The sequence below is a fragment of the Phacochoerus africanus genome, chromosome 12 (genome assembly GCF_016906955.1).
Source record: "Phacochoerus africanus isolate WHEZ1 chromosome 12, ROS_Pafr_v1, whole genome shotgun sequence".
In the NCBI taxonomy this organism is placed as follows: Eukaryota; Metazoa; Chordata; class Mammalia; order Artiodactyla; family Suidae; genus Phacochoerus; species Phacochoerus africanus.
In genome coordinates, this window is record NC_062555.1 from 37,342,149 (window position 1) to 37,365,933 (window position 23,785).

The 23,785-nt window shown below is 40.9% G+C and overlaps 1 protein-coding gene across 1 annotated transcript in view; it reads left to right on the forward strand.

Annotated features, from left to right (window-relative positions):
* The window catches only part of RASEF (RAS and EF-hand domain containing), an 81,504-nt gene that overhangs the window by 56,985 nt on the left and 734 nt on the right, over window positions 1-23,785 (forward strand). The window contains exons 10-16 of the mRNA XM_047754717.1: window positions 6,537-6,771; window positions 7,209-7,349; window positions 7,465-7,612; window positions 8,843-8,924; window positions 10,144-10,258; window positions 15,038-15,157; window positions 17,551-17,627. Coding sequence (XP_047610673.1) covers window positions 6,537-6,771; window positions 7,209-7,349; window positions 7,465-7,612; window positions 8,843-8,924; window positions 10,144-10,258; window positions 15,038-15,157; window positions 17,551-17,627 — 918 coding nt within the window. The remainder of the gene's footprint in view (window positions 1-6,536; window positions 6,772-7,208; window positions 7,350-7,464; window positions 7,613-8,842; window positions 8,925-10,143; window positions 10,259-15,037; window positions 15,158-17,550; window positions 17,628-23,785) is intronic.

Consider the following 23,785-nt stretch of genomic DNA (forward strand, 5'->3'; position numbering starts at 1 on the left):
AACCCCTAGCCTGGGAACTTCCATATGCCACAGGTGCGGCCATAAAAAAAGAGAGAGAGAGAGACCCTGTGCTGCCTACAAGAGATGCACTTCAGAACTAGAGACACCTAGACTGAAAGTGAGTGAAAGGAAAAAGGTATTTCACCAATGGAGATCAAAAGAAAGCTGCATTGGCAATGTTTGTATCAGACAAAATAAACTTTAAAATAAAGAATGTTACAAGAGACAAAAAAGGACACTAGATAATGATCAAGGGATTGATCCAAGAAGAAACTCTAACAGTTGTAAATATATGTGTGCCTAACAAGTATATATGCACCTAAATGCCTAAGGCAAATATTAATGGACGTGAAAGGAGAAATCAACAGTAACATAATAATAGTAGAGGACTTTTAACACCCCACTTACATCAGTGGACAGATCATTCGGACAGGAAATCAATAAGTAAATACTGGCCTTAAGGACAAATTAGACCACATGGACTTGATATTTATAGAGCATTCCATCCCAAAGCACCACAATACACATTCTTTTCAAGTGCACATGGAACATTCTCTAGACTATATCACATGCTAGGCCACAAAACAAGCCTCATTAAATTTTAGAAGATTGAAATCATATCAAGCATCTTTTCCAACTATAGTGCTATGAAACTAGAAAACAACTACAAGAAAAAAAATACATGGAGGCTAAATAATATGCTGCTAAACAACCAATGCAGCACTGAGGAAATCAATGAAGAAATTTTAAGAATACCTGGAAACAAATGAAAACAAAAACACAGCAATCCTTTAGCAAAAACTATAGGACATGCTGTAAAGCAGAAATTGGCACAACAGTGTAAATCAACTGTACTTTAATTAAAAAATTATTTTAAAAAAATCTATGGGGAGTTCCTGTTGTGGCTCAGTAGGTTAAGAACTTGACTAGTATCTATAAAGATTTGGGTTCAATCCCTGGCCTTGCTCAGTGGGTTAAGGATCCATTGTTACCCCAAGCTGTGGCATAAGTCTCAGACGCAGCTGGGATCTGGCATTGCCATAGATGTGGTGTAGGGCAGCAGCTGTGGCTCTGATTTGACCCCTAGCCTAGGAATTTCCATATGCCATAGGTGCAGCCCTAAAATTTTTAAAAATCTATGGGATGACGCAAAAGCAGCTCTACAAAGGAAGTTTATAGTGATACAGGCCTATCTTGGGAAACAAGAAAAATCTCAAACAACCTAACCTCATACCTAAAGGAACTAGAAAAAGAACTAACAAAAGCCGAAGTTATTGGAAGGAAAGAAATCACAAAGATTAGAGCAGAGATAAATGAAATAGAGACTAAAAAAAAAAATAGCAAAGATCAATGAAACTAAGAGCTGGTTTGTTTTTTGGTTTTTTTTTGGGGGGGGTCTTCTCGCCTTTTCTAGGGCTGCACCTGTGGCATATGGAGGTTCCCAGGCTAGAGATCTAATCAGAGCTGTAGCCTCCGGCCTACGCCAGAGCCACAGCAATGTGGGATTCGAGCCGCATCTGCAGCCTACACCACAGCTCACAGCAACACCAGATCTTTAACCCACTGAGCAAGGCCAGGGATCAAACCCACAACCTCAGTTCCTAGTCAGATTCGTTAACCACTGAGCCACAACAGGAACTCCAAGAGCTGGTTTTTTGAAAAGATAAACAAAATTGATAATAAACCTATAGCTAGACACCTCAGGAAAAAAAGAGAGAGGGCCCAAATCAATAATAATCAATAAAAGGGAGAAGTTGCAACTGATATGACAGAACTACAAAGTATCGTAAGAGACTACTATGAACAACTATATACTAATAAATGGACAACCTAGAAGAAATGGACAAATTCCTAGAAGTGTACAATCTCCCAAGACTGAATCAGGAAGAAATAGAGAGTATAAACAGATACCAATAATGAAATTAAATCAGGAATTAAAAAAAAACTCCTAACAAAAATCCAGGACCAGATGGCTTCACAGGTGAATTTTACCAAACGTTTAGAGACGAGTTAACATCTATCCTTCTCAAACTATTCCAAAAAATTGCAGAGGAAGGAATGCTTCTAAACTCATTCTTCAAGGCCAGTCACCCTGATATCATAACTGGACAAAGATACCACAAAAAAAGAAAATTACAGGCCAGTATGACTGATGAATACAGATGCAAAAATCCTCAACAAAATATATTATTATCAAACCAAATTAAACAATGCATTAAAAGAATCAAACATCATGATCAAGTAGGATTTATTCCAAGGATGCAAGAATGGTCCAGTATCCACAAATCAGTAAATGTGATACATCACATTAACAAGCTAAATAAAAAACATGATCATCTCAATAGATTCAGAAGAAGCTTTTGACAAAATTTAACAATCACTTAGGATAAAAACTCCACAAAGCATCTCAGTGGTTAATGAACCTGACTAGCATCCATGAGGATGCGGTTTCAATCCCTGGCCTCACTCAGTGGGTTAAGGATCTGGTGTTACCGCGAGCTGTGGTGCAGGTTGCAGACGCGGCTCAGATCCCGAGTTGCTGTGGCTCTGGCATAGGCCGGTGGCTACAGCTCTGATTGGACTCTTAGCCTGGGAACCTCCATATGTCCCAGGTGCAGTCCTAAAAAAAAAAACAAAACAAACAAAAAAAAAAACTCCACAAAGAAGGTATAATGGGAATACACCTGAACAAATGTAATAAGGGCTGTATGTGATAAGCCCACAGCTAACATAATACTCAATGGTGAAAAGCTGAAAGCATTTCCTCTCAGATCAGGCACAAGATAAGGATAACCACTCTTGCTGATTTAATTCAACATAGTATTGGAAGTGGTAGCCATAGCAATCAACAAGAAAAAGAAAAAATCCAAATTGGAAAGGAAAAACTGTCATTCTTTGCAGATGACATGATACTATACATTAAAAATCCTCATGATGCCACCAAAAACTGCTAGAGCTCATCAATGAATTCAGTAAAGTTGTAAGATATAAAATTAATATACAGAAATCTGTTGCATTTCTATCTACTAACTATCAGAAAGAGAATTAAGGAAATAATCCCATTTATTATTGTATCAAAAAGAATAAAATACCTAGGAATAACTCTAAGGAGGTAAAGGACCTATGCTCAGAAAACTATAAGACCTTATAGTTGATGAAAAAAAATTGATGACACACACAGATGGAAAGATAAACCATTTTCTTAGATTGGAAGACTTAATAGTATTAAAATGACAGAATTCCCTGGTAGCTCAGTGGGTTAAGGGTCTAGCATTCTCACTGCTATGGCTTGGGTTCAATCCCTGGCTTGGGAACTTCTGCATGCCATGGGCACAGCCAAAATACACACACACACACACACACACACACACACACACACACACACACACACACACACACAGTCATTTATATGTATAAATGACCATACTACCAAGCCAATTTATAGGTTCAATGCAATCTGTATCAAAATACCATTGGCATTTTTCACAGAACTAGAACAAAAATTTTTTTTTAATTTGTATGGAAACACGAAAGACCCCAAACAGCCAAAACAATCTTGAGAAAGAAGAACAGATCTGGAGGAATCATACTCACTGACTTCAGACTAGATTACAAAGCTACAGTCATCAAAAAAAATATGGTACTCACATAAAAACAGACACATAGATCAATGTAACAGAAGAGAGAACCCAGAAATAAACCCACATACTTATGGTCAATTAATCTACAACAAAAAGGAGTTCCTGTTGTGGCGCAGCAGAAATGAATCCGACTAGGAACCATGAGGTTGCAGGTTCGACCCCTGGCATCACTCAGTGGGTTAAGGATCCTGCATTGCGGTGAGCTGTGGTATAGGTCACAGACATGGCTCGGATCCCACATTGTTGTGGCTGTGGCCTAGGCCAGCAGCAACAGCTCCGATTCCTAGCCTGGGAACCTCCATATGCCACAGGTATGGCCCTTAAAAGGCATAAATAAATAAACAAACAAACAAACTTAAAAGCATGTTGTGAATTTAGTTGTATTGCTTTTTGTCCTTACTGGATTTTTTTTTTTTTTTTTGCCTTTTTAGGGCCGCACCTGTGACATATGGAAGTTCCAGGCTAGGGGTCGAATTGGAGCTGTAGCCGCTGGCCTATACTAGCCAGCAATGCGGGATCTGAGCTTCCTCTGCAACCTACACCACAGATCATGGCAACGCTAGATCCTTAACCCCCTGAGCAAGCCCAGGGATCGAACCCGTATCCTCTTTGATACTGGTTGGGTTCATTAAACACTGAGCCATGATGGGAACACCCTTATTAGATTTTAATGTGTATATTTGTTTTAGCTTTATTTTCTTCTGAGAATTCTAACAAAAATATAACTTGTTTGATTTTTTATATTTAATTGTAATAGAAATACTCTTTGGACAGATAAGAGTAGTTTACTTTTAAAAGGGTATGTATATAAATTAGTTTTGAGAAAGTCTGATCTATACCTACATTTTAAATAGATTATGTGTATTCACAGAGGTCATTTTTCAATCCAGGAGGTTTTTTTTCTCCATTTCTTATCAGAAATTTGAAATAGGAGTTCCCATCTTGGTGTAGTGGAAATGAATCCGACTAGGAACCATGAGGTTGTGGGTTTGATCCCTGGCCTCTTTCAATGGGTTAAGGATCTGGCGTTGCCATGGGCTGTGGTGTAGGTCACAGACACAGCTCCGATCTGGGGTTGCTGTGGTTCTGGCGTAGGCCAGCAGCAACAACTCCAATTAGACCCCTAGCCTGCCTGGGAATCTCCAAATGCAGGTGCGGCTCTAAAAAGACAAAAGACCGGGGGGGGGGGAGATTTTTAAATAAAGAAATAAACAATATTTAAAAAAAGAAATTTGAAATAGCTTAAAAAAAAGTAAAGTTCTGACTAATAATGACATGGAGCTGGATTTGTACTATATTATAATGAGAATGGTTTCCTTAGGTTCCTTATAGATTGACCTAAAATCAACTTCAGAAGGAGAGTTTCATAAATGAGACGAAGAAAATATATACAAATAAATACACAGCTAGCTAGGTAGATGGAAATGTATGAAATTCATGTCCAAGGATAAAGACTTTATAATTGAGCAACATATTTAGAGTTTAGTGCTTTAATTACCCTTTAGTTAATTTTAAACATTTGCTAATGGCACCAAAATATCTTTTACTTCTCAGATTTACATGGCTTGTACTTATATTAAGATTACCCTCTCTTTTCTATAAACATCCATCTCTTATTGTTTCTCACATCTAGAGACCTATGTATCCTGCCTCTTCCTGTTGACCCCATGAATGCCGAATGGCTAGGGTGGTCCCTGGGAACTAAATAAGTTGTAGCCCTTGCTTTTGTTTCAACTATGAACTTAGATACTGATAGGAGTCAATGGAAAAGCAAAAGTAAGTAAAAAATAGGCAATTTCTTTGATTCTAATTTGATATTCATTTCTCCCTCACTTATAAAATGTTAGTTTCCCAAGTGGAGAGATCCATAGGATTCAGGAGTTCTAGCCATTGTTTGAAACTTCTCCCAAAGGAGTCTTTCCAGACATGCCATCACTTAGCGGCAGAAAACTCATCTTCTATGCCCAACCATTCCAGGGCCACACATTTTTAATTGCCTGTCATTTCTCACCATGTTGATTAGAGATGTGACCCCCAGAAGAGTTTATCAGTTGGCCCGTATTTTGTCTTATGCAGCCTGAGAAAATGCATTCTGTGTCAGCTCTTCAAGTATTTGAAGACAAAAACCATTACAGTTGAAGCTGAATGCACGGAACCATTTCTCAAACCTGAGGGTTTTAAGTCTCACGTCATCTGTTGCCTTTCTCATCCAGGTTCTCGGCATCCCTTTTTTTTTTACGGGGGGCTGGGGGGCTGGGGTGAGGGGTATATCACTTTTTTCTTTTTTTTTAAGTTTTACTGAAGTATAGTTGATTTACAATGTTGTGGTAATTTCTGCTATACAACAAAGTGATTCTGTTATGTATGTACATACATCCACTCTTTTTTCAGACTTTTTTCCCACATAGACCATCACAGAACACTGGGTAGGGGTCTCTGTGCTCTCCAGCAGGTCCCCATTGGCCAGTCATTCCATACACCACAGTGCAGATATTCGGCATCCCTCTTCAATAGAGATATTATCCAGAAATGGACACGCTGTTCAGACTATGGTCTGACCACATTAGAATAAAAAGGTTCAGGTGTTCTGAGTACATTTTTTCCTTACCACAACTTGGGATTGCATTTACATCCTGGGCAATCGAATTCTTTTTGTTATCAGGAAATAAAGGTCATTTATTAAATGTTTGATTTAAATGTCGTTATCTTGACTGATTGTTGCACAGAATGAACTGATAATGCTCTGAGCCTTTTATTTCCCCTGATGCTTAATCATGGAATACACTGTGGCAAGACTGAGAATATCGGCCTATTCTCTGGCTGTCTGATTCCACTGCTGGGTCATCCTGAGCATCACCAGCCCTCAGGTACAGTGCTCTTCTCCTTTGTCGCCAGGTCATCTCGCTCTTCCTACATGGATGAGGACTGTGACTCGCTGGCCCTCTGTGATCCCATGCAGAGGATGAACTGTGACATTGACAGCCTGCCCGAAAGCTGCTTTGACAGCGGCCTGTCTACCCTGAGGGATTCCAACGAGTATGACTCCGAGGTGGAGTACAAGCACCAGAGGGGATTCCAGAGGTCGCACGGCACACAGGAGAGCTTTGGGGGTGACGCTTCAGACACAGATGTAAGCCCCAAAGTCACTGCCGGATCTTCCATATGTATCTCACCCCATTTGACCTTCATCTGTCATGGGCATTGTTTTAAAGATTATGTATGTGGAACACAGAAGAAGGTTTTCCTCTACCAAGTTAGGGAAAACTCTCACAGATTTCGTTTGGCAGCCACTCTGTTCTGTAACAGCATTGACTGTAGTTTCAGCAGTGTAATTTTTCTTTTTATTACTTTGTCATGTGTAAGCGTAATGAAAGACGTCGTTTTGCTTTGGTTTGGTTTTTTAAATTTTTTTTATTACAGTTGATTTACAATGTCCCGTCCATTTCTTCTGTACACCCAAGTGACCCAGTTATACATACACATACATTCTTTTTCTCATGTTATTTTCTATCATGTTTCAAGACTTTGTTTTTTAATGGCTGACTTTGAAAAAAAAAAAAAAAACAGGTTCCTGATATAAGGGATGAAGAGACGTATGGCTCTGAAGGCGCAGCTTCCGTCCTGGACTGGAAGCCCCAGGGGGCTGCTAGTGAAGGTGGTGTGGTGAGCTCCTCCTCGAGAAAGCCCATCTCAGCGCTTTCGCCACAGGTAGGTGGCTTTGGAGACACTTCTCTTCATGAACACTGTTACTGTTCGTGCTGTGTAACTTAGTAGAAGAAAGCTGCCACTGTCTTTGTCACCCACTGTGGCTTCCTTCCCCTAGACAGACGTGGTGGATGATAACCAGAAACCTTTGGCCTCACAGAAGGCTTTCAAGATCGTGCTGGCCGGGGACGCCGCAGTGGGGAAGTCGAGTTTCCTCATGAGACTCTGCAAGAATGAATTTCGAGGAAATACAAGTGCCACCCTGGGTACAGTTCCTTTTTCAGTGGCTAATGGAAACATGATCTTCTTTAGCTCAATTCTGTTTTTTTTTTTTTTTCAGGGATTTAGACACAAACAGATCTCTCTCTTTCTCTGCATGATACATATGTGTATAGGTAGGGTTGTGTGTGTGTGCACGTGTGTGATTGTCTATTACTATGTTTTGACTAAAACCTAAATTTGGAAAAGACTCGTAAAGGGCTGAAGTATCTATTTACCCAGTAAGATCGACCAAACCAAATTTAGAGCCAGAGATGACAGATTCATTTTTTTCAGCATTTCCTGAGTCCTGCTGTGAGCCACATAAAGTTGTAGGCACCACAGATACACACTAAAGTCAACTAAATCCCAGCTCACAAAGAATTTATGTCCCCAAAGAAAGAAATGGATGAGAAATAAATTTAAAGAAATAAGTTTTAGGAGAAGCACACCTTTATACAGGGTGCCCAAGGAAAGCCTTTCTGATCAGGTGTCATTTGATGATGATAAAGTGACATTTCTGATGGCCAGTTTGTCATTATGGCCAAAATCCTATGACTGTATGTTCCCTCCCTTCCTTCCCACAGACTGCATGAATAATACCTCTCAGAACCAAGAAAATATAGTATCTTTATTTCCCAAATTGGCTTACTAATCAATAAAAGGAGTTGAAGATATGCAAATTATTATTTTTCTTCTTCTTCTAAAGAGTTCTTATGCTGATAACCAGAAACCTTGGATTGATTACCCTCTTCACAATGGGTGTCTTTGTAAATTTATGGTTCTCTGTTATACCCTCCAAGATAACAAAGCTGAATGTTCTCTTCCATTTGATTTATAAAGAGATTATAATATTTGGTTCAGTCGCTAGAGAGCCTGGCATATATACATGTACACACACCTGCATAAATACTTAGGCATATTTATATGCATGTGCTCACACACGCAGGTATAACTGGGTCCATCTAATTACATGCACAAATAGAATATTTTCCTTTTGTCCACAGATTAAATCCTTCCCCAAGTCACCCTACCTGAAGACCTGCATCTCCACACATGGGTGGTCTGACTTATAATTAGTATGTGAAGGTCATTCTCCTTGCAGGCCAGATTCATTCCTCTCTACCAGGCTGGACTCCAGCCCATTGGCTCTTGTCTCATCTAAAGAGGGTTTGAAAGTAAAAACCAGTGGAATGGTTTACATTGTGTTCTCCATGTTCTCTTATATTCCTTTTTAGGAGTTGATTTTCAAATGAAAACTCTCATCGTAGATGGAGAGCAAACAGTACTGCAGCTCTGGGATACGGCTGGGCAGGAGAGGCACGTGCTTTCCATAATGCTTTGGGTTCTGCTGAGGTTTGCAGAGACAAAACTTGTAGGATATTCAGTGTTTTGTTTTTTTAAAAAACTCATGATTATACAGTTCTGCTATAGTATGTTAGAATTTCAAGAATACTTACTTTTTTCCACATCCTTTCCTCCTTCACTGACCCATCATTCATGTAAGAAGAGGATCTTTAAGCTTCCTTTGAACTGGTGACCTACTAGGAAAAAAAAAGAAAAAGTGCCCTTTCCTAATGAATTTCCATGAGGTAGCACTCCTGAAAGTGGTGACAGTGTGAGGAGCTGCTGAGCCAGGGCACAGCAGAAAATGGGGAGGAGGGCCCGGTCAGCTCCCCGGGTTCAGGGTGGAGACACAAACTAAACAGCAGACTTTGCAGCTGGCAACAGTATCTTATCTTGCATTCATTGCCAATGGCCAGAAGCACCAAGCATAGGTTTTAATCTTATCTAACTCTGAGAACACACTCTAGCCGATGGTTCAGCAAGCAAGTATGGGGGTACCTGCCTGCCAACCTCTGTAACCAAGCAACATTCAGGGAGCTCAGATTCCGTGGTGAACAGGTGGACACAGATAGCTGCCCACATGGAGCTCATATATTCTCTGGCAGCCTGAGAGTATCAGCATCTAAAAAGTATGTGTGGTTGGCATGGCCGTATTTGAGATCTCGTAAAATACTGCACTGGTTTAGAGTTAGGCGGAGGTGTGCGCTTCCTGGTGAACCCCACATGCCTGGTGTATGTGCCCTGCAGTGTTCCACGTGGTCAGTTCTTCCCCCACCCACAGTATTCCCTGCCCACCACCTAAAAAATAATTTTTCCCCGATATGCTTCTCCTTCCATCCTTCTCTGTGTCCCACACCTTGGTTCTGGCACCTGGTTGCTGAGGCTGAAATCTTTAGCAACTATGCTCTCGACTTTCTTCTGGCTATGCTTTGGGGTTTGTAGACTCTCTTGGGATTGTCTGGTGGAGAAAATGATGGGCTTTCTTAAATCACTAGCCTAGCTTCTTAGCCTGTTCCCTTTCACCAGCTCACTCTAGGCCTTGGGGATGGCGACAGTCATAGGTTGCCATTAGCTTCCTCTCAGTGGGGTCTTGTTTTAGACGATGAGAAAAAAGTGAGCATAAAAGAGATGAATGAGGCAGAACCGAACTGACAGATTAGAACTGTTATTTACATGCTTTTCTCTTTTCCAGATTCAGAAGTATTGCCAAGTCTTACTTCAGAAGAGCAGATGGTGTTTTGCTGCTGTACGATGTTACATGTGAGAAAAGCTTTCTTAATGTACGAGAATGGGTAGATATGATTGAGGTAAGAAATACAAACAGAGGAACAAAAAAATTATGTGGGAAAGTAGTTACAGGCTGTCTTGGGAAATGCTGTTTCTCTTCTGTCAGAGGGATCCAGGCCATGAGGAAGAAATGGCTGTGAGATGCGGGGTTCCCAGTGGCACTTGGCAGTATTGGTCAATTCCTCAGTAGCTGGGCAAGTTCCCACTGAGCCAAGCACACTACTCACATGAGCTTCTGGGGGGGAAACCTCCTGGGCTTTCTTATAGATGAAATCAGAACCCCACTGGCAGCAAGTGAAAATTCAGGCAACCCAAGAAGGAGCAGCAGCTCTTCAAACGAAGGGTGATGGGGCTGGTGTGCAGTGCGACGGGGGGTGTAGCAGGGCTTCCACACATGCCAGAAGTATAGGTGAACCACCATGTGGGTGTGAGCTCGTGCTAGGTCCAAATTTTACAGGAACTGTGTTCTTCTGGTAGTGATTTGGGTCTTACACATCCCAAGGTACCACAAAAATACCAGTTGGTATTTTAAACATCTGTGGTAACTATTTGTACTTTCTTCTGGTCAGATGAGATGGTGTCTTTCATTGAGGAGCTTTCAGATCCTTTGTTTCATGGTAAATAATTTTATTAAGTAGGATATGATTTTGACCATGGTTGGTTTGCTACAACAGTTATTAATCACCACAAAGCTACAGTTCAAGCCATGGTTCAGCATACTATCTTAGAAAAAAAAAAATCTAGTGGCTAATGCAATTTTTCAAGCAGGTCTGTTATCTGTAATTTTTAATAGGCATTAAGTGCAGTGATGGCTAAACAGAGAAGTGATGGCTGTCTGATCTCAAGTTAGCTATGGATTCATCAGTTTGAGCCTGTAAAACACCAGAATGAATGACTTTTTCTTTTTTACATTCTTTTAAATTATAGTTGATTTACTTTTGTGCCAATTTCTACTGTATACCACAGTGACCCAGGAGTATATATATTCCTTATATTATATTATCTTCCATTGTGGTCTCTTCCAAGAGATTGGATATAGTTCCCTGTGTGGCACAGTAGGACCTCATTGCTTATCCATTCTAAATGTAAGTTTGCATCTACAAACCCCAAACTCCCAGTTCATCCCACTCCCTCCCCCCCTTCCCACTTACATCCCTTTTCGTATATCTTCCTGAATGTTTCCTTTCTGACTAAAAAAGTGATATAAGAAATGACTGGTTGACATTGGGAACTTTATCTAGTCACTTATGGTGGAGGATAATGTGAGAAAAAGAATGTATGTATGTATGTATGACTGGGTCACTTTTCTGTACAGTAGAAAATTGATAGAATACTGTAAACCAGCTGTGATGGAGAAAATAAAAATCATTTGTTAAAAAAGGAATGATTGGTTGAAATTGGCAATAAGACTCAGACAGGGATAAATAAATGGAAATTTTGTTGAAATATTGGCTTTAAATTATCGTAAATACAATGAAAGTGTATTGACATTTACATAAGTTTTGGGGTTTTTTTGTTTTTGTTTTTGTTTTGTCTTTTTACTGCCTCACCCAAGGCACATGGAGGTTCCCAGGCAAGGGGTCGAATCAGAGCTACGGCTACTGGCCTACACCACAGCCACAGCAATGCCAGATCTGAGCCAAATCTGTGACCTACCCCACAGCTCACGGCAGCACCAGATCCTTAACCCAGTGAGCGAGGCCAGGGAACAAACCCATGTCCTCATGGATGCTAGTTAGGTTCGTTAACCACTAGCCGAGACAGGAACTCCCATATTTTAATTCCACAAAATTTTCCACATGTTATGTACATCTCTGTAACATGTCAGAAAAGAAGAAATGTAATGTTATTCTCACTTTTTATGGGAAACCTGAGACACAAAGTCTATGACACTGGCTTTTAATTGTTTAGAGGTTAGGGACAGAAGGCAGAATTGGACCTCCTGATTCTACACTGTTGCTCCATCCTAAAAGCACCAGAGTGTGCAGGAGATTAAGGAAAAAAAACTTCTGATGTCAAGAAAGAATCTCCAAGGTAGCCAGTGCATGAAGGAGAGGCACCCACTCGAGAGAACAGAGGTCCAGTGAGTTCAGAGCAGAATGGAGAATCCCAGCTAACTCATACCCACATTTACTTAAGATCTATACTAATAACTTTTTTTGTTGAAACTGTTGGACTTGGTCTTCATTTTAAAACTTTGGATTATACTCAAGAAAAGGAAGCCCATGGAGTTCTCTTGTGGTACAGTGGGTTAAGGATCCAGCATTGTCACTGCAGCAGCTCGAGTCACTGCTTCAATTGACTGAACCCTGGCCCTGGCTCAGGTTCAGTCCTTGGCCGGGGAACTTTCACATGCTACAGGTGTGGCAGAAAGAAAGAGAGAAATAGAGGGAGGGAGGGAGGGAGGGAGGAAGGAAGGAAGGAAGGAAGGAAAGAAAAAGGGAGAAACAGAGAGAAAAGGAGGTAGCAAAGGCAGGGTCAGCCATTGGTTGAAATAGCCCTTAGTGACCAGCCTTGGCCCATGTCAGGGGCCACTGCGGTAATTTGCTAATAAATAAGCACCTACACATGGAAACCTTTTTAGCTATTCATATATTACCTTTCATAGAGTCTAAAAAGGAAGAAAACTGTATTCAAGATGAATTCTTGAATTCGTTATGGGGAAAAAATTAAAATTAGCGGTCACTTTACCTCTGACTTTGATTTATCACAGTTATCCTTCACAATGGCTCATCTTTTCTAAGTTGAGGAAATTGTATTGGGCAGTTGATAGGGCCGCCGTAAATATGAGTAGACACTAATGGTGAGATCACTGGGATAGGCCAGGGGATTGAGAAGCAGTAGAATGTCAGGGTGAATGGACCTTCTGACTTAGGAATTAATACACTTAGATTGAAAACCACTGGGTTACAAAGTCTTATAATAAAATTATGGCCATTTACCTGGCATTAATGATCTATTGAATGAATAGGTGGGTAAAAGTTGAGTGGAGACACTTGAGATGTGGGATCTCTTCCAAACTTGTACATATTCAGAAATATTTGGGGTGTACCTGCTTTGTGCATGGACTGCTAGCGTTTGCAGTATATCCATTAATAAAACAAAAAGCCCTACCTTTATGGTGTTTGTACTCTAGTCAGAGAGACATAACATGCAACAAACATAAATAAAGAGATGACATGATGGGAAGTAAATATAAAAGAGGGAAGAGTAAAGGGCCCTACGGTGAGGCAGTGGGCTGCAGGTAGCATGCTCAGGGTAGTCTCACCAGGTGTTATTTGAGTCAAGACTTGAAGGAAGTGCTGGTATTTACCTTTATGACTCTGGGGCATCATTTAGACGCTCGGATTTCTGGCTTAAGTGAATATTTTCTTAATGGCTTCTATGCAATATCCCCTTGGATCCTCAGCAGTTCCCCACCAAACACAATTACTTAACATGGTAACAGGTGGGGCATCTAGTGTCACAATTTCCAGTGTCACAGTTTCCCAGCGTCACTCTGATGTGTTCAGTGGAGGAAAATGGTCTAAGAGAAAGGAAGTTGAATTTCATTGTTTTTGAGGCTCATTTCTTGATGTTGTATCAGGTGAAGCACCAAAGTGGATGAGCACCTGGATGTCTTCAGACACCGCAGAGACATTTCCACACGTCTCAGTCAGGGCTGCTGCTTCTCATGTTCTAGTCAGGTGGTCTTCTTTTCTCATCCAACCTGCAGAGGTGGGATGTGCCCTACTGACCCCTTCATTTCACAGACAGGGAAACTGAGGCACAAACAGGAAAAGATTTGCCTGATTTCACACAACCAGTCAGTGGCCCGGTGGTGGGAGGGGCAGGGTCTCAAACTTCACAGCAGAAATTGACAGAACATTGTAAATCAACTACACTTTCAAAAAAATTTAAAAACAAAACAAAACAAAAAAGCAACTTAACACTGCCTCTCACATCTTACATCCAAGCAGCCAACTCCTCTGTGAATATGCTGGGACTGAGTACATACGCTGATTTGGGAGCATTATCTGGTGGGGGTTTTTGTTTGTTTGTTTTTTGTTGTTTGGGGTTTTTTTAGGGCTGCACCTGCAGCATTTGGAAGTTCCAGCCTATGCCACAGCCACACCAAATCCGAGCCACATCTGTGACCTATGACATAGCTTGCAGCAACACTGGATCCTTAACCCATTTCGGGCCAGGGATCGAACCTGCATCCTCATGGATACTAGTCTGGTTCTTAACCCACTGAACCACAACAGGAACCCCCTGGGAGCATTATCTTATCATCTGTTACTCTGAATAATAGCGCACTGCCTGCTCACGGGAAAAATGTTGGCCTTGATGTTTTGCTTTTGTTATGAACCAGGTAGTAGCAAGCGTGGAACTTTCAGACTCTATTTTTATCCCTTTAGAGCCAAGGGAATACTTGTGTGTTTTATACCTGGGATATTAAGGTTGACTTGCAGCCACCACTGTTTGATATGAAAATTGTAGAAAAATAGGTGGGCACCAGAGCCAAATGTAATTCTGTGGTCATGTCTCTTGAATTTGTATTGGTATAATGGCAAAGATGATGGAATCAGTTTGGACCTGGCCCTGGCCCTTACAACGTCTTATTTAACCTCTCTGAATTTCAGTGTTCTCACCTGGCAATGGGGAAAGGGTTGGCTCCTTAAAGAGATAGTTTGAGATTTAAAGATATTGTCTATACATCATGTGGCATTCAGAAATGGTAGCTGTTGTCATCATCATCTCATAACTTGTCCAAAGGTTTCACCTATGCACAATTTTTTTTCTTTTCTTCATGGCAGGATGCAGCCCATGAGAGCATTCCTATCATGTTGGTAGGAAACAAGGCTGATCTTCGTGATGCTGCTGAAGCAGAGGGACAAAAATGTGTCCCAGGGTACTGTGGAGAAAAACTGGCCATGGTAAGACTGAACATGGGTCTAAATTGGAAGAGGTCTTTCACTTCTGTCTACCTTTGCTGAAGAGGTTTTTCTGACAAACCTCCACTCTCTTTAATGGGTCTTCTGTCCTTATACAGGCAGAACTCCTAGTGGCCTCACTCTGCTCCATGAATGTAAATAATTACACCAAGAATCAAATCGCCTTGTAGAGGTAAAATAATCACGTGATCATTTTCCCCCGTGGAGTATCAATGACAAAGAGGAGGCAAATTTATCCCTTCTTCCTCTTCACTCTTCCCCGGTTCCTAGAATCTGTCTCTAGTTCTGAAATCTGGGTTAAGGAAAAAGAATGGGTGTCCTGTTTTGAAAAGATGGGTTTGGTTCCAGGGGGTCACTGTGCCAAGGCAGCAGGTGGTGCCACTCTGTCACCGGGTAGAACAGGTGAAGACAATTGGAAGACTTGTTCTTTTCTCTAAGATTTATCCTCAGTTGGAATCGTGTGAAATAATTTGGGGGTTATGCATTTATATAGAGGATGGACCACATTTCTGTCCAGGTTATTATTGTAAGCAGTGTTTATTCTTGCATTATCATCATCTTGTCAGAATGCTACGTGGCCCTCTTATGATGTCTTACTTGAACAAGTAATCAGATACTCCTGAGTCAGATGAGAATTTCGTACCATAGCAGTCTGACTTGACGTTGCTATCACTGTTGTCTGTTGTCATCATGAAGGGACAGCTCTATAACATATACATGTGAACTTTAAAAAGAAGTTTCAATTTTACTATTTCAAGTTGCAATTGTTTCTTAAATTTTAGAGCTGTGAGCCAAATATGATAAATATCAAAACCTAAGCAAAACAGAAGAGATTCATTCAATACATACTTAATTGTATCCAGCATGTGAAAAGCACTTCATTGTGGGCAGAGCAAAGGATAGAGAACAACCAGACTGTCCTGCCCTCAAGTAGTTTCCTCTCTGGGGGAGACAGACATTAAACCGAGGTAATCCACATGTCTCCCTAGAGATCCTATCATTTCCTGGCTGCATGCTATGTTTATTCTTTGCCCACAATGTCTCAGATTTCCCAAGGTTTGCTTACTTATTATACAGTTCATAGTTCATGACCTCCACCCTCCTGCATCTTCAAAGGCCATCTCTATTTCACCCTGTAACATCCTGGCTGTGAAACTCAGTAGCAGCACTACCCAGTTCTACTAGAAATACATTGATTTGTGGGATTTTTTTAGCTTTTCTTTAGATTTGGGGGCTCATGAGTAAAGATTTTCGTGTTAATATTTCCCAATTATTTGATTCTTCCCTCTCTCCTGGCCCCAGAGCACCCATCACACCCTCCCCTCATCCCACACAGGACTATGTAAACCTCACCCAGCCCCACAGCACACACAGTTCTCCTTTCCTGAGAAAAATTGTCTCCAGCTTGTTACACAAAGACACACATACAAAAAAAAACTTCATCAGTTACAGTTGTGGCCAAGTGCTATGCCAGAGAAATACAAACGCTAAAATGTTTTATAATAGGAAGACCTAATATCAACTTTTCAGAGTTAGAAAACAATCTTTAATTTTAAGGGAGGATGGCCTAAAAATCCAGAAGGTAGGTAGAAGTCAGCCTGGTGAAGGGGCTATGGGATAACCTAAGTAGTGGGAATAGCAGGTGCAGGAGTCCTGAGATAGGAGGGCATTTGGAGCATTGGGGAAATAAATAGCCAGGGTAACGTGGACATTGTGAGGGAGGGAGAGTGGTGTCAGGTAAAATTGGGAGGTTGGCTAGGATGACATACAAGCAAGGCCTTGTTGCTGGATAAGCAATTCAACATGACTTGAAAGGGATGGAAAGTATCAAAAGGTTTAAAGCAGAGGGATATGATAAGTGATTGTATGTATAACCACTGGGAGGTTGAACAGTAGAGGACTAGAAAATGTCCATCAGTTTTAGCAACAGAGACCTGCTTGCTGACCCTTGATAGAAAAAGATGATGGGGTAAAGGGGGATATGTATTAACTGCTGGCCAAAAGGAGACATACTCTTGATGGACATTGAATTCCTGAGCGGTTCATTTGTCTCTGTCGAGTTATTTGATAGAGAACATTTGGTAGCATGTGTGACTCTTGGATATAAGAGCCTTAAACCATGAAATTTTGTATTGTGGGGTGGGTTTTTTGGATGCAAAATAAAAATCCTCTGACTATGAACTACTCCTGGAATAAGTAGGCTCAAACCTGTTTTTTTAAGTCTTGAAACTTTGAATCCAATTTCTTAACTACTAGTTTTAACAGGGGAATATTTTATTTTATTGGTTTTAAAAGCTAACATTCCAGGAAACCTAATAAAAGCCTTCATTTAATGGTATATGTATATATACATATTTCTTTTCTTTTTTTTACAGACCTATGGGGCATTATTTTGTGAAACAAGTGCCAAAGATGGTTCCAATATAGTGGAAGCTGTTCTCCATCTTGCTCGGTAAACTCTTGCCTTATATTTGGAAAACTGGATGTAGGATTGAATTTTTACTTAACTTTGCACGTGTCAGGAAACACTGTCTTGTCTTTCATTAGTGGTTAGAGAAATAATTAAACATAGTTTTTATAAAAGCTGGTAATGCTGCTTGTTCACTGTGAACATTGGCAAAATACCTTTACTGCCAAACAAAGCAGGTGCATCTGAGATGTCATTGATTTCTGCAAAATGTCACCACAAAGCTAATAGCTGATGTGTGTGAACCACTTCCAGGAACCAGATTTTAAACACAAGACTATAATGAATATAACTATTATGACCTTTTCCGAAGTAAAGGAAAAAACTTAACAAAGTAAATTGTATATCATGCCAGTTGGAAGCACTTTCTTTACATTATTAGCCAGGTAATTATTAAGCTAAGGCAATGGTTGATAATAAATAACATTTTGGGATGTGGATTAGAATGAAAATTGCACCACTGAGGAACCTGGATTTGACTGTATTTTAATCCTTGCAGTATTCTTAGGAAATAACAATGTTTGATTATATCTTCTGCCTAGTTTCTGCTGTAAGTGAAAAGATGGGAGTTCCTGTCGTGGCGCAGTGGTTGATGAATCCGACTAGGAACCATGAGGTTGCGGGTTCCATCCCTGCCCTTGCTCAGTGGGTTAACGATCCGGCCTTGCCGTGAGCTGTGGTGTAGGTCGCAGACTCAGCACGGATCCCGAGTTGTTGTGGCTCTGGCGTAGGCCGGCGGCCACAGCTCCGATTCAACCTCTAGCCTGGGAACCTCCATATGCCTCGGGAGCGGCCCAAGAAATGGCAAAAAAAAAAAAAAAAAAAGATTCTTTGCTGGTCTAAAGGGATTAAATACCCTAAAAAAGAGAAGAAATTAAAATGTGCATTAACAAAATCCAGGCCAATAATCCTTAATTGCTGACATAGCAAAAATATAATTTTAGGCATGTAATTCTTTTCCTGATCATTTGTGACATTCTTGTTTCATAAGAATCTTAACTTTAGTACAGTAAGAGGCTCAGGGCAACCTTAGCCTCAGACAGGAGGGTGCTATTTGCTGCCCTGTCTGAGCAGGAAAGTATGCTGCAGGTCAGGCCCTCTGCCTGGCTGGTGGCTTCCGTCCATCATGTTGGAGGATTGTAGTGTCAGGAGGCTCAAAGTCCAATCTTGTTCTGCCTCAAAGAGCTGTGGAGCCCTAAGTCCCTGTCTTCCTTTAGGCATCCCAAATCTGTAACCTGAGGGAAGGGATGAAGAAAATGATCCCTAAGACCCTTTCTAGTTTGGACAGTCTGTGATTCTATATTTAACAGCCCAGTCTCCACTGAATAACATAATGCTGAATTGTCTTGTGGGGTCATGTTAAAGTTAAATGACTCCAAACTGCTTTGGTCACACCCAGAGTGCAGAATCGATTCTCTTTATTATGTCAAAAAGATAGGAAAGCCAGAAGCCGCCCATGCCTTTCCCCCTTCTGCTCCTGCTGGCATGTTGCATCAGCCCGGCAGCCCTGTTTACAGTGTGGCTTCTTTACTTAAAACACCTGTGTACAGAAACATTTTGATAACAAGGTCACTAATTAAAAAATCCTCCTTGATAAATGATTCTTTATTAATATTACATTATGGCCTGGTTTGAGGCCTCTAGGTTAATTAGGTTAGCAATGTGTTAAATAGGAAAATTAGAAAGAAAACAAACATGTAAAGACTTTTTTTTGTCTTTTTTTTTTTTTTTTTTTTTTTGCCATTTCTTGGCCTGCTCCCGCGGCATATGGAGGTTCCCAGGCTAGGGGTTGAATTGGAGCTGTAGCCACTGACCTACGCCAGAGCCACAGCAACGCAAGATCCAAGCTGAGTCTGCAACCTACACCACAGCTCACGGCAATGCCAGATCCTTAACCCACTGAGCAAGGCCAGGGACCGAACCCGCAACCTCATTGTTCCTAGTCGGATTCGTTAACCACTAAGCCACAACGGGAACTCCTATAAAGACTTTAATTTGCTTTATACTGTGCCATCAGATTTGCTTGTCCAAGTACCCAAGTCTTCAGTGAAAATTGTGTAGTTTCCACAGGTAAAATTACTACTTTAAAAGTTTTACAGCCTCTAGAATGTTATATATAATGCAAAACATGTTAGTTCTTGATTTAGATCTCATAAGAGAGTTCCCATAATTCCCTTTCATACCATGTCATGTCATAGAACTTGAGCTAGAAAAGTATATGGATTTGCACTGTCTGAGAAAGAATTTGTTTTTAAAGGGAACCAATAAATGTTTAGTTAACAACCTGAACCCCTCTGCCTTTTCTTGGAAAACCTCTCAATCCCAGGAAAAGCTTCCCTTAGAAATGCAATTTCCCTGTAGGGCTGAAAGGACATTCATTCCAACCATTGTCCATTGCTAAGTAAATTTGTAATCACTAGAGCCATAGGCTTTAAACATTTTGCAATAGATCAAGGTCAACAGGCTTTAAATTGCCAATGGCTTGATATTTGAGAAAAACACAAAGAGCTCAGTCTGATATATCAGTTCAGTAAGTACTGCTGCTGAGCCCGCTGGGTATAAATCTGTCCCTAAGATTGAGTCATTTAAAATGCATTTCTTGGGAGTTCCAGTTATGGCTCAGAGGGAATGGATTAGCAATGAGATCCTGCTGTGTAGCCCTGGGAACTATGTCTAATCACTTATGATGGAGCATGATAATGTGAGAAAAAAGAATGCATACATATATGTGTAACTGGGTCACCATGTTGTACGGTAGAAAAAAATTGTATTGGGGAAATAACAAAAATAAATAAATAAATATTTAAAAAGAACCCAACATAGTTTCCATGAGGATGCAAGTTAGATCCTGGCCCCACTTAGTGGGATAAACATCTGGCATTGCCACATATTGAGGCATAGATCACAGATTCAGCTCAGATCTGGCGTGGCTGTGGCTGCAATGTAGGCTGGCAGCCGCAGCTGCGATTCAGCCCCTAGCCTTGGAACTTCCATATGCCACAAGTGTGGCTGTAAAAAGAAATTAATTTTGTAAAAAATAATAATAGAATGCAATTCTTAAGCATGTTGTAGTTTTCGGTGAGCTAATTTTCCCAGGCTTAAACCTGTTTGAGATTATATCTTCCTGATTTCCTTAAAGTGGGATACGCCTGCATTTTTTTGGTAGATTAAAGGAACTGAAAGCCAGGTGAACAATGTGGATACCTATTTTTCTCCCTTAATATTTGCTTTCGAGGCTCAATGTCTGCATTATTATGAGTACTCTGCACAAAAGCTCTGTAGAGATATCAGGGTATTTGAGATAGGCTGTGCAATTTAACATTAGAGTAAAAAAAGAAAACAAAATATATAACCAGGCAGCCACATGATATATACCTGATGGAGGCCTGTTGGACCTCCCAGAAGGGAGAGATGTAAGTTGTCTTGTGAGGATGCTGTGATTACTATACGTTTTGTACAGATAAGAAACTTGAGAATGTGAATGCTCAGTGACACAGCTACTAAGTGGCAAAATTGGGACCTTGCTTTACTCCAGCTTGCCTTTTGAATGTTGGTCATTTCAGAATTCTATTCTGTACTCTCTTCTTTACTCTTTCTCCTGCTGCCTAATGCCTGGTTTCTAGAACTATGTCTAGCTAGTGACTTCCCACTTCCATATTTTTTTTAGTTTTTAAACATTTTTTACCCACTTTCATATTTTTAATCCTATCTTTTTTTTTAATTCCATAACCATATTCCCACCCACCAACATATCCAAATCCTAATGTGTTAATTTTTCTTGAAAAGTGTTCCTCCTTCTAGACTCCCTTTCTCAGGAAACTACCAACATTATAATTAAAAATTAGTAACCTAGAATCAATCTTGACTCCTTCCTCTTTCACCACCATCTGTCTCTAGTGGGTTCTGGTACCCTGTTGATTGGGTGGCCTTTCTGCAGTCTTTCTTGAAACCATTTATATTCTCATTCATATTCTCTCTCTCCCTCCCTCCCTCTCTCCCGCCCTCTTTCTCTCTCCCTTTCTCTCTCTCTGCTTCAGGCCTGAGAATTTCCTACCCCATTTAGTGAAGGAGGCCCCTAACTTTCTGCCTCAGAGTTTCTCCAATACCAGTTCCTCCTCCACGCTGTAATCAGGGTAAAGTATCTTTGTAAATAAAACTCCAATTAATACTTTCTTGCTTGCACCCCCGCACTGGTGTCCTACCTATAGCATACAGTCTGAGCTCCTTAGCAGGTGGCTGATAGTCCCCCAGAGCCCGGCCTTATGTACGTTTCCGTTTTTATCTCTTATCTTGCTTCCTCGATGAATGATAATCTATAGACACATGCCTCCCTGTGGCATGACTTTGCTTCCAGTCATGGCCAAATTCTTTTGTGCCTCTTTGCAAGCTGTTCCCTACACCTGGAATCTCCCTTGCTCACTAAATGAAGGTGAATTCCTATCCCACCAAGAGGTCGTTCTGCTGTCAAAGACTTCCTGAGGCTCCATGTCTGTGAAACCTGCCCTCGGTGCGCCCCAGCATGACTGTGGTCCACCCTTTGTGTTCCTGCACCGCGCTGTGCTTGTGCGTCAGCAGCTCTCTCAGGACCTGGTGACAATTTATTTAGAAGACATCTATCTCTCTCTCAAAGCTCACTAGTTGAGGATCCCAGGACTTGGCATAAATGAGACATTTGTTAAATGACCAAATGGTCAAGACTTTGCACTTGGAAGTTTTATTAGTTTCCCACTGTTGCTGTAGCAAATTCCCACTAGCCTAGTGGTTTAAGTGATAGTTCTGGAGGTCAGAAGTCTGAACTAAGTCTTATGGGGTGTTATGGGTTGAACTGTGTATCCTTCTTCTTTTCCTGAGTCTTTGTTTCCTAATCTGTGAAGTGAAGATAATGATGCTCACCTGTCAGCATTTTGTACGTGTATGTGCATGTTGTATTAAAGAAGGAATATGTGAAAATGTGTAGCATAGCGTTTATTAACTGGTCTTCAGTAAGAACTAGTTTCCCTTTAGTTTCCTATTCACAATTGCAGTGGTCTTCAAAGGTTAGCTCACATTATCTCCTTCTAGGGCTGTGCTGACCAGTTTGGTAGCCACTAGCTATGTGGCTTATCCAAGCTGAGATGTGCTGGATGTATTAAATGCTGGATATTTTTTTCTTTTTACAGCCACACCTGCAGCATATGGAGGTTCCAGGTAGGGGTTGAATCAGAGCTGCAGCTGCCAGCCAACACCACAGCCATAGCAACTCCAGATCCTTAACCCACTAAACAAGGCCAGGGATCAAACCCTCATCCTCATGGACACTCTGTTGGGTTCTTAACCCACTGAGCCACAACAGGAACTCCTAAATACGGGATTTTAAGACAGTATAAAAATTTTAAAATACCTCATTAATATTTTTTTGTAACATGCTGAAATAATATTTTTGCAAAAGTGAGTTAAAGAAAATAATAAAATTAATTTCACCTATTTCTCTTTACATTTCAGTATGGCTGCTAAAAAATTTTAAATTTCATATGTGAATTATAATTCTATTTCTATTGAACAGCATTGCTATATTGGGAATATGCCAATTCCCAGGATCTACCACACTGTAACAAAACCCAAAGTATAGTCGCCTAGAACAACACCACTTTTTATTTTCTGAAGTTAGCAGAATTGATTGAATCTCACTGGAGAGTTCCCTGACTGCTCTCCCTTGAGTGCCTCATGTGTCTGTGGTCAGATGGACATGGGCTGTGGCTCGGTCTGGATATCTGCCACCATGGTGCTCCTCCCTGTGGCATCTCTCTGCTGGCCTCTCTCCAGTGAGCAACCTGGGCTTCATAAATGGCAGCTCAGGACTTCCCTGGTGGCTTAGTGGGTTAAGGATATGGCATTGTCACTGCTGTAGCTAGGTCACTGCTGTGGCATAGGCTCAGTCCCTGGCTTGGGAACTTCCATCTGCTGTTATCTCCATGATCATGCATAATTACAGAATGGTTATAAAGTCATCATTGCTTCTGTTAATGTTAAGCATGAGCTGGGGGTGGTAGCCAGGTTCCAGAGTCCTAAGGAGTGAGCTGTGCATGTGGCAGACTAGAAAACCCTGCAAAACCACAGGAGAGAGCAAGAGTGGTCTGTGTGCATGAGTGTGAGTGTGTGCACAT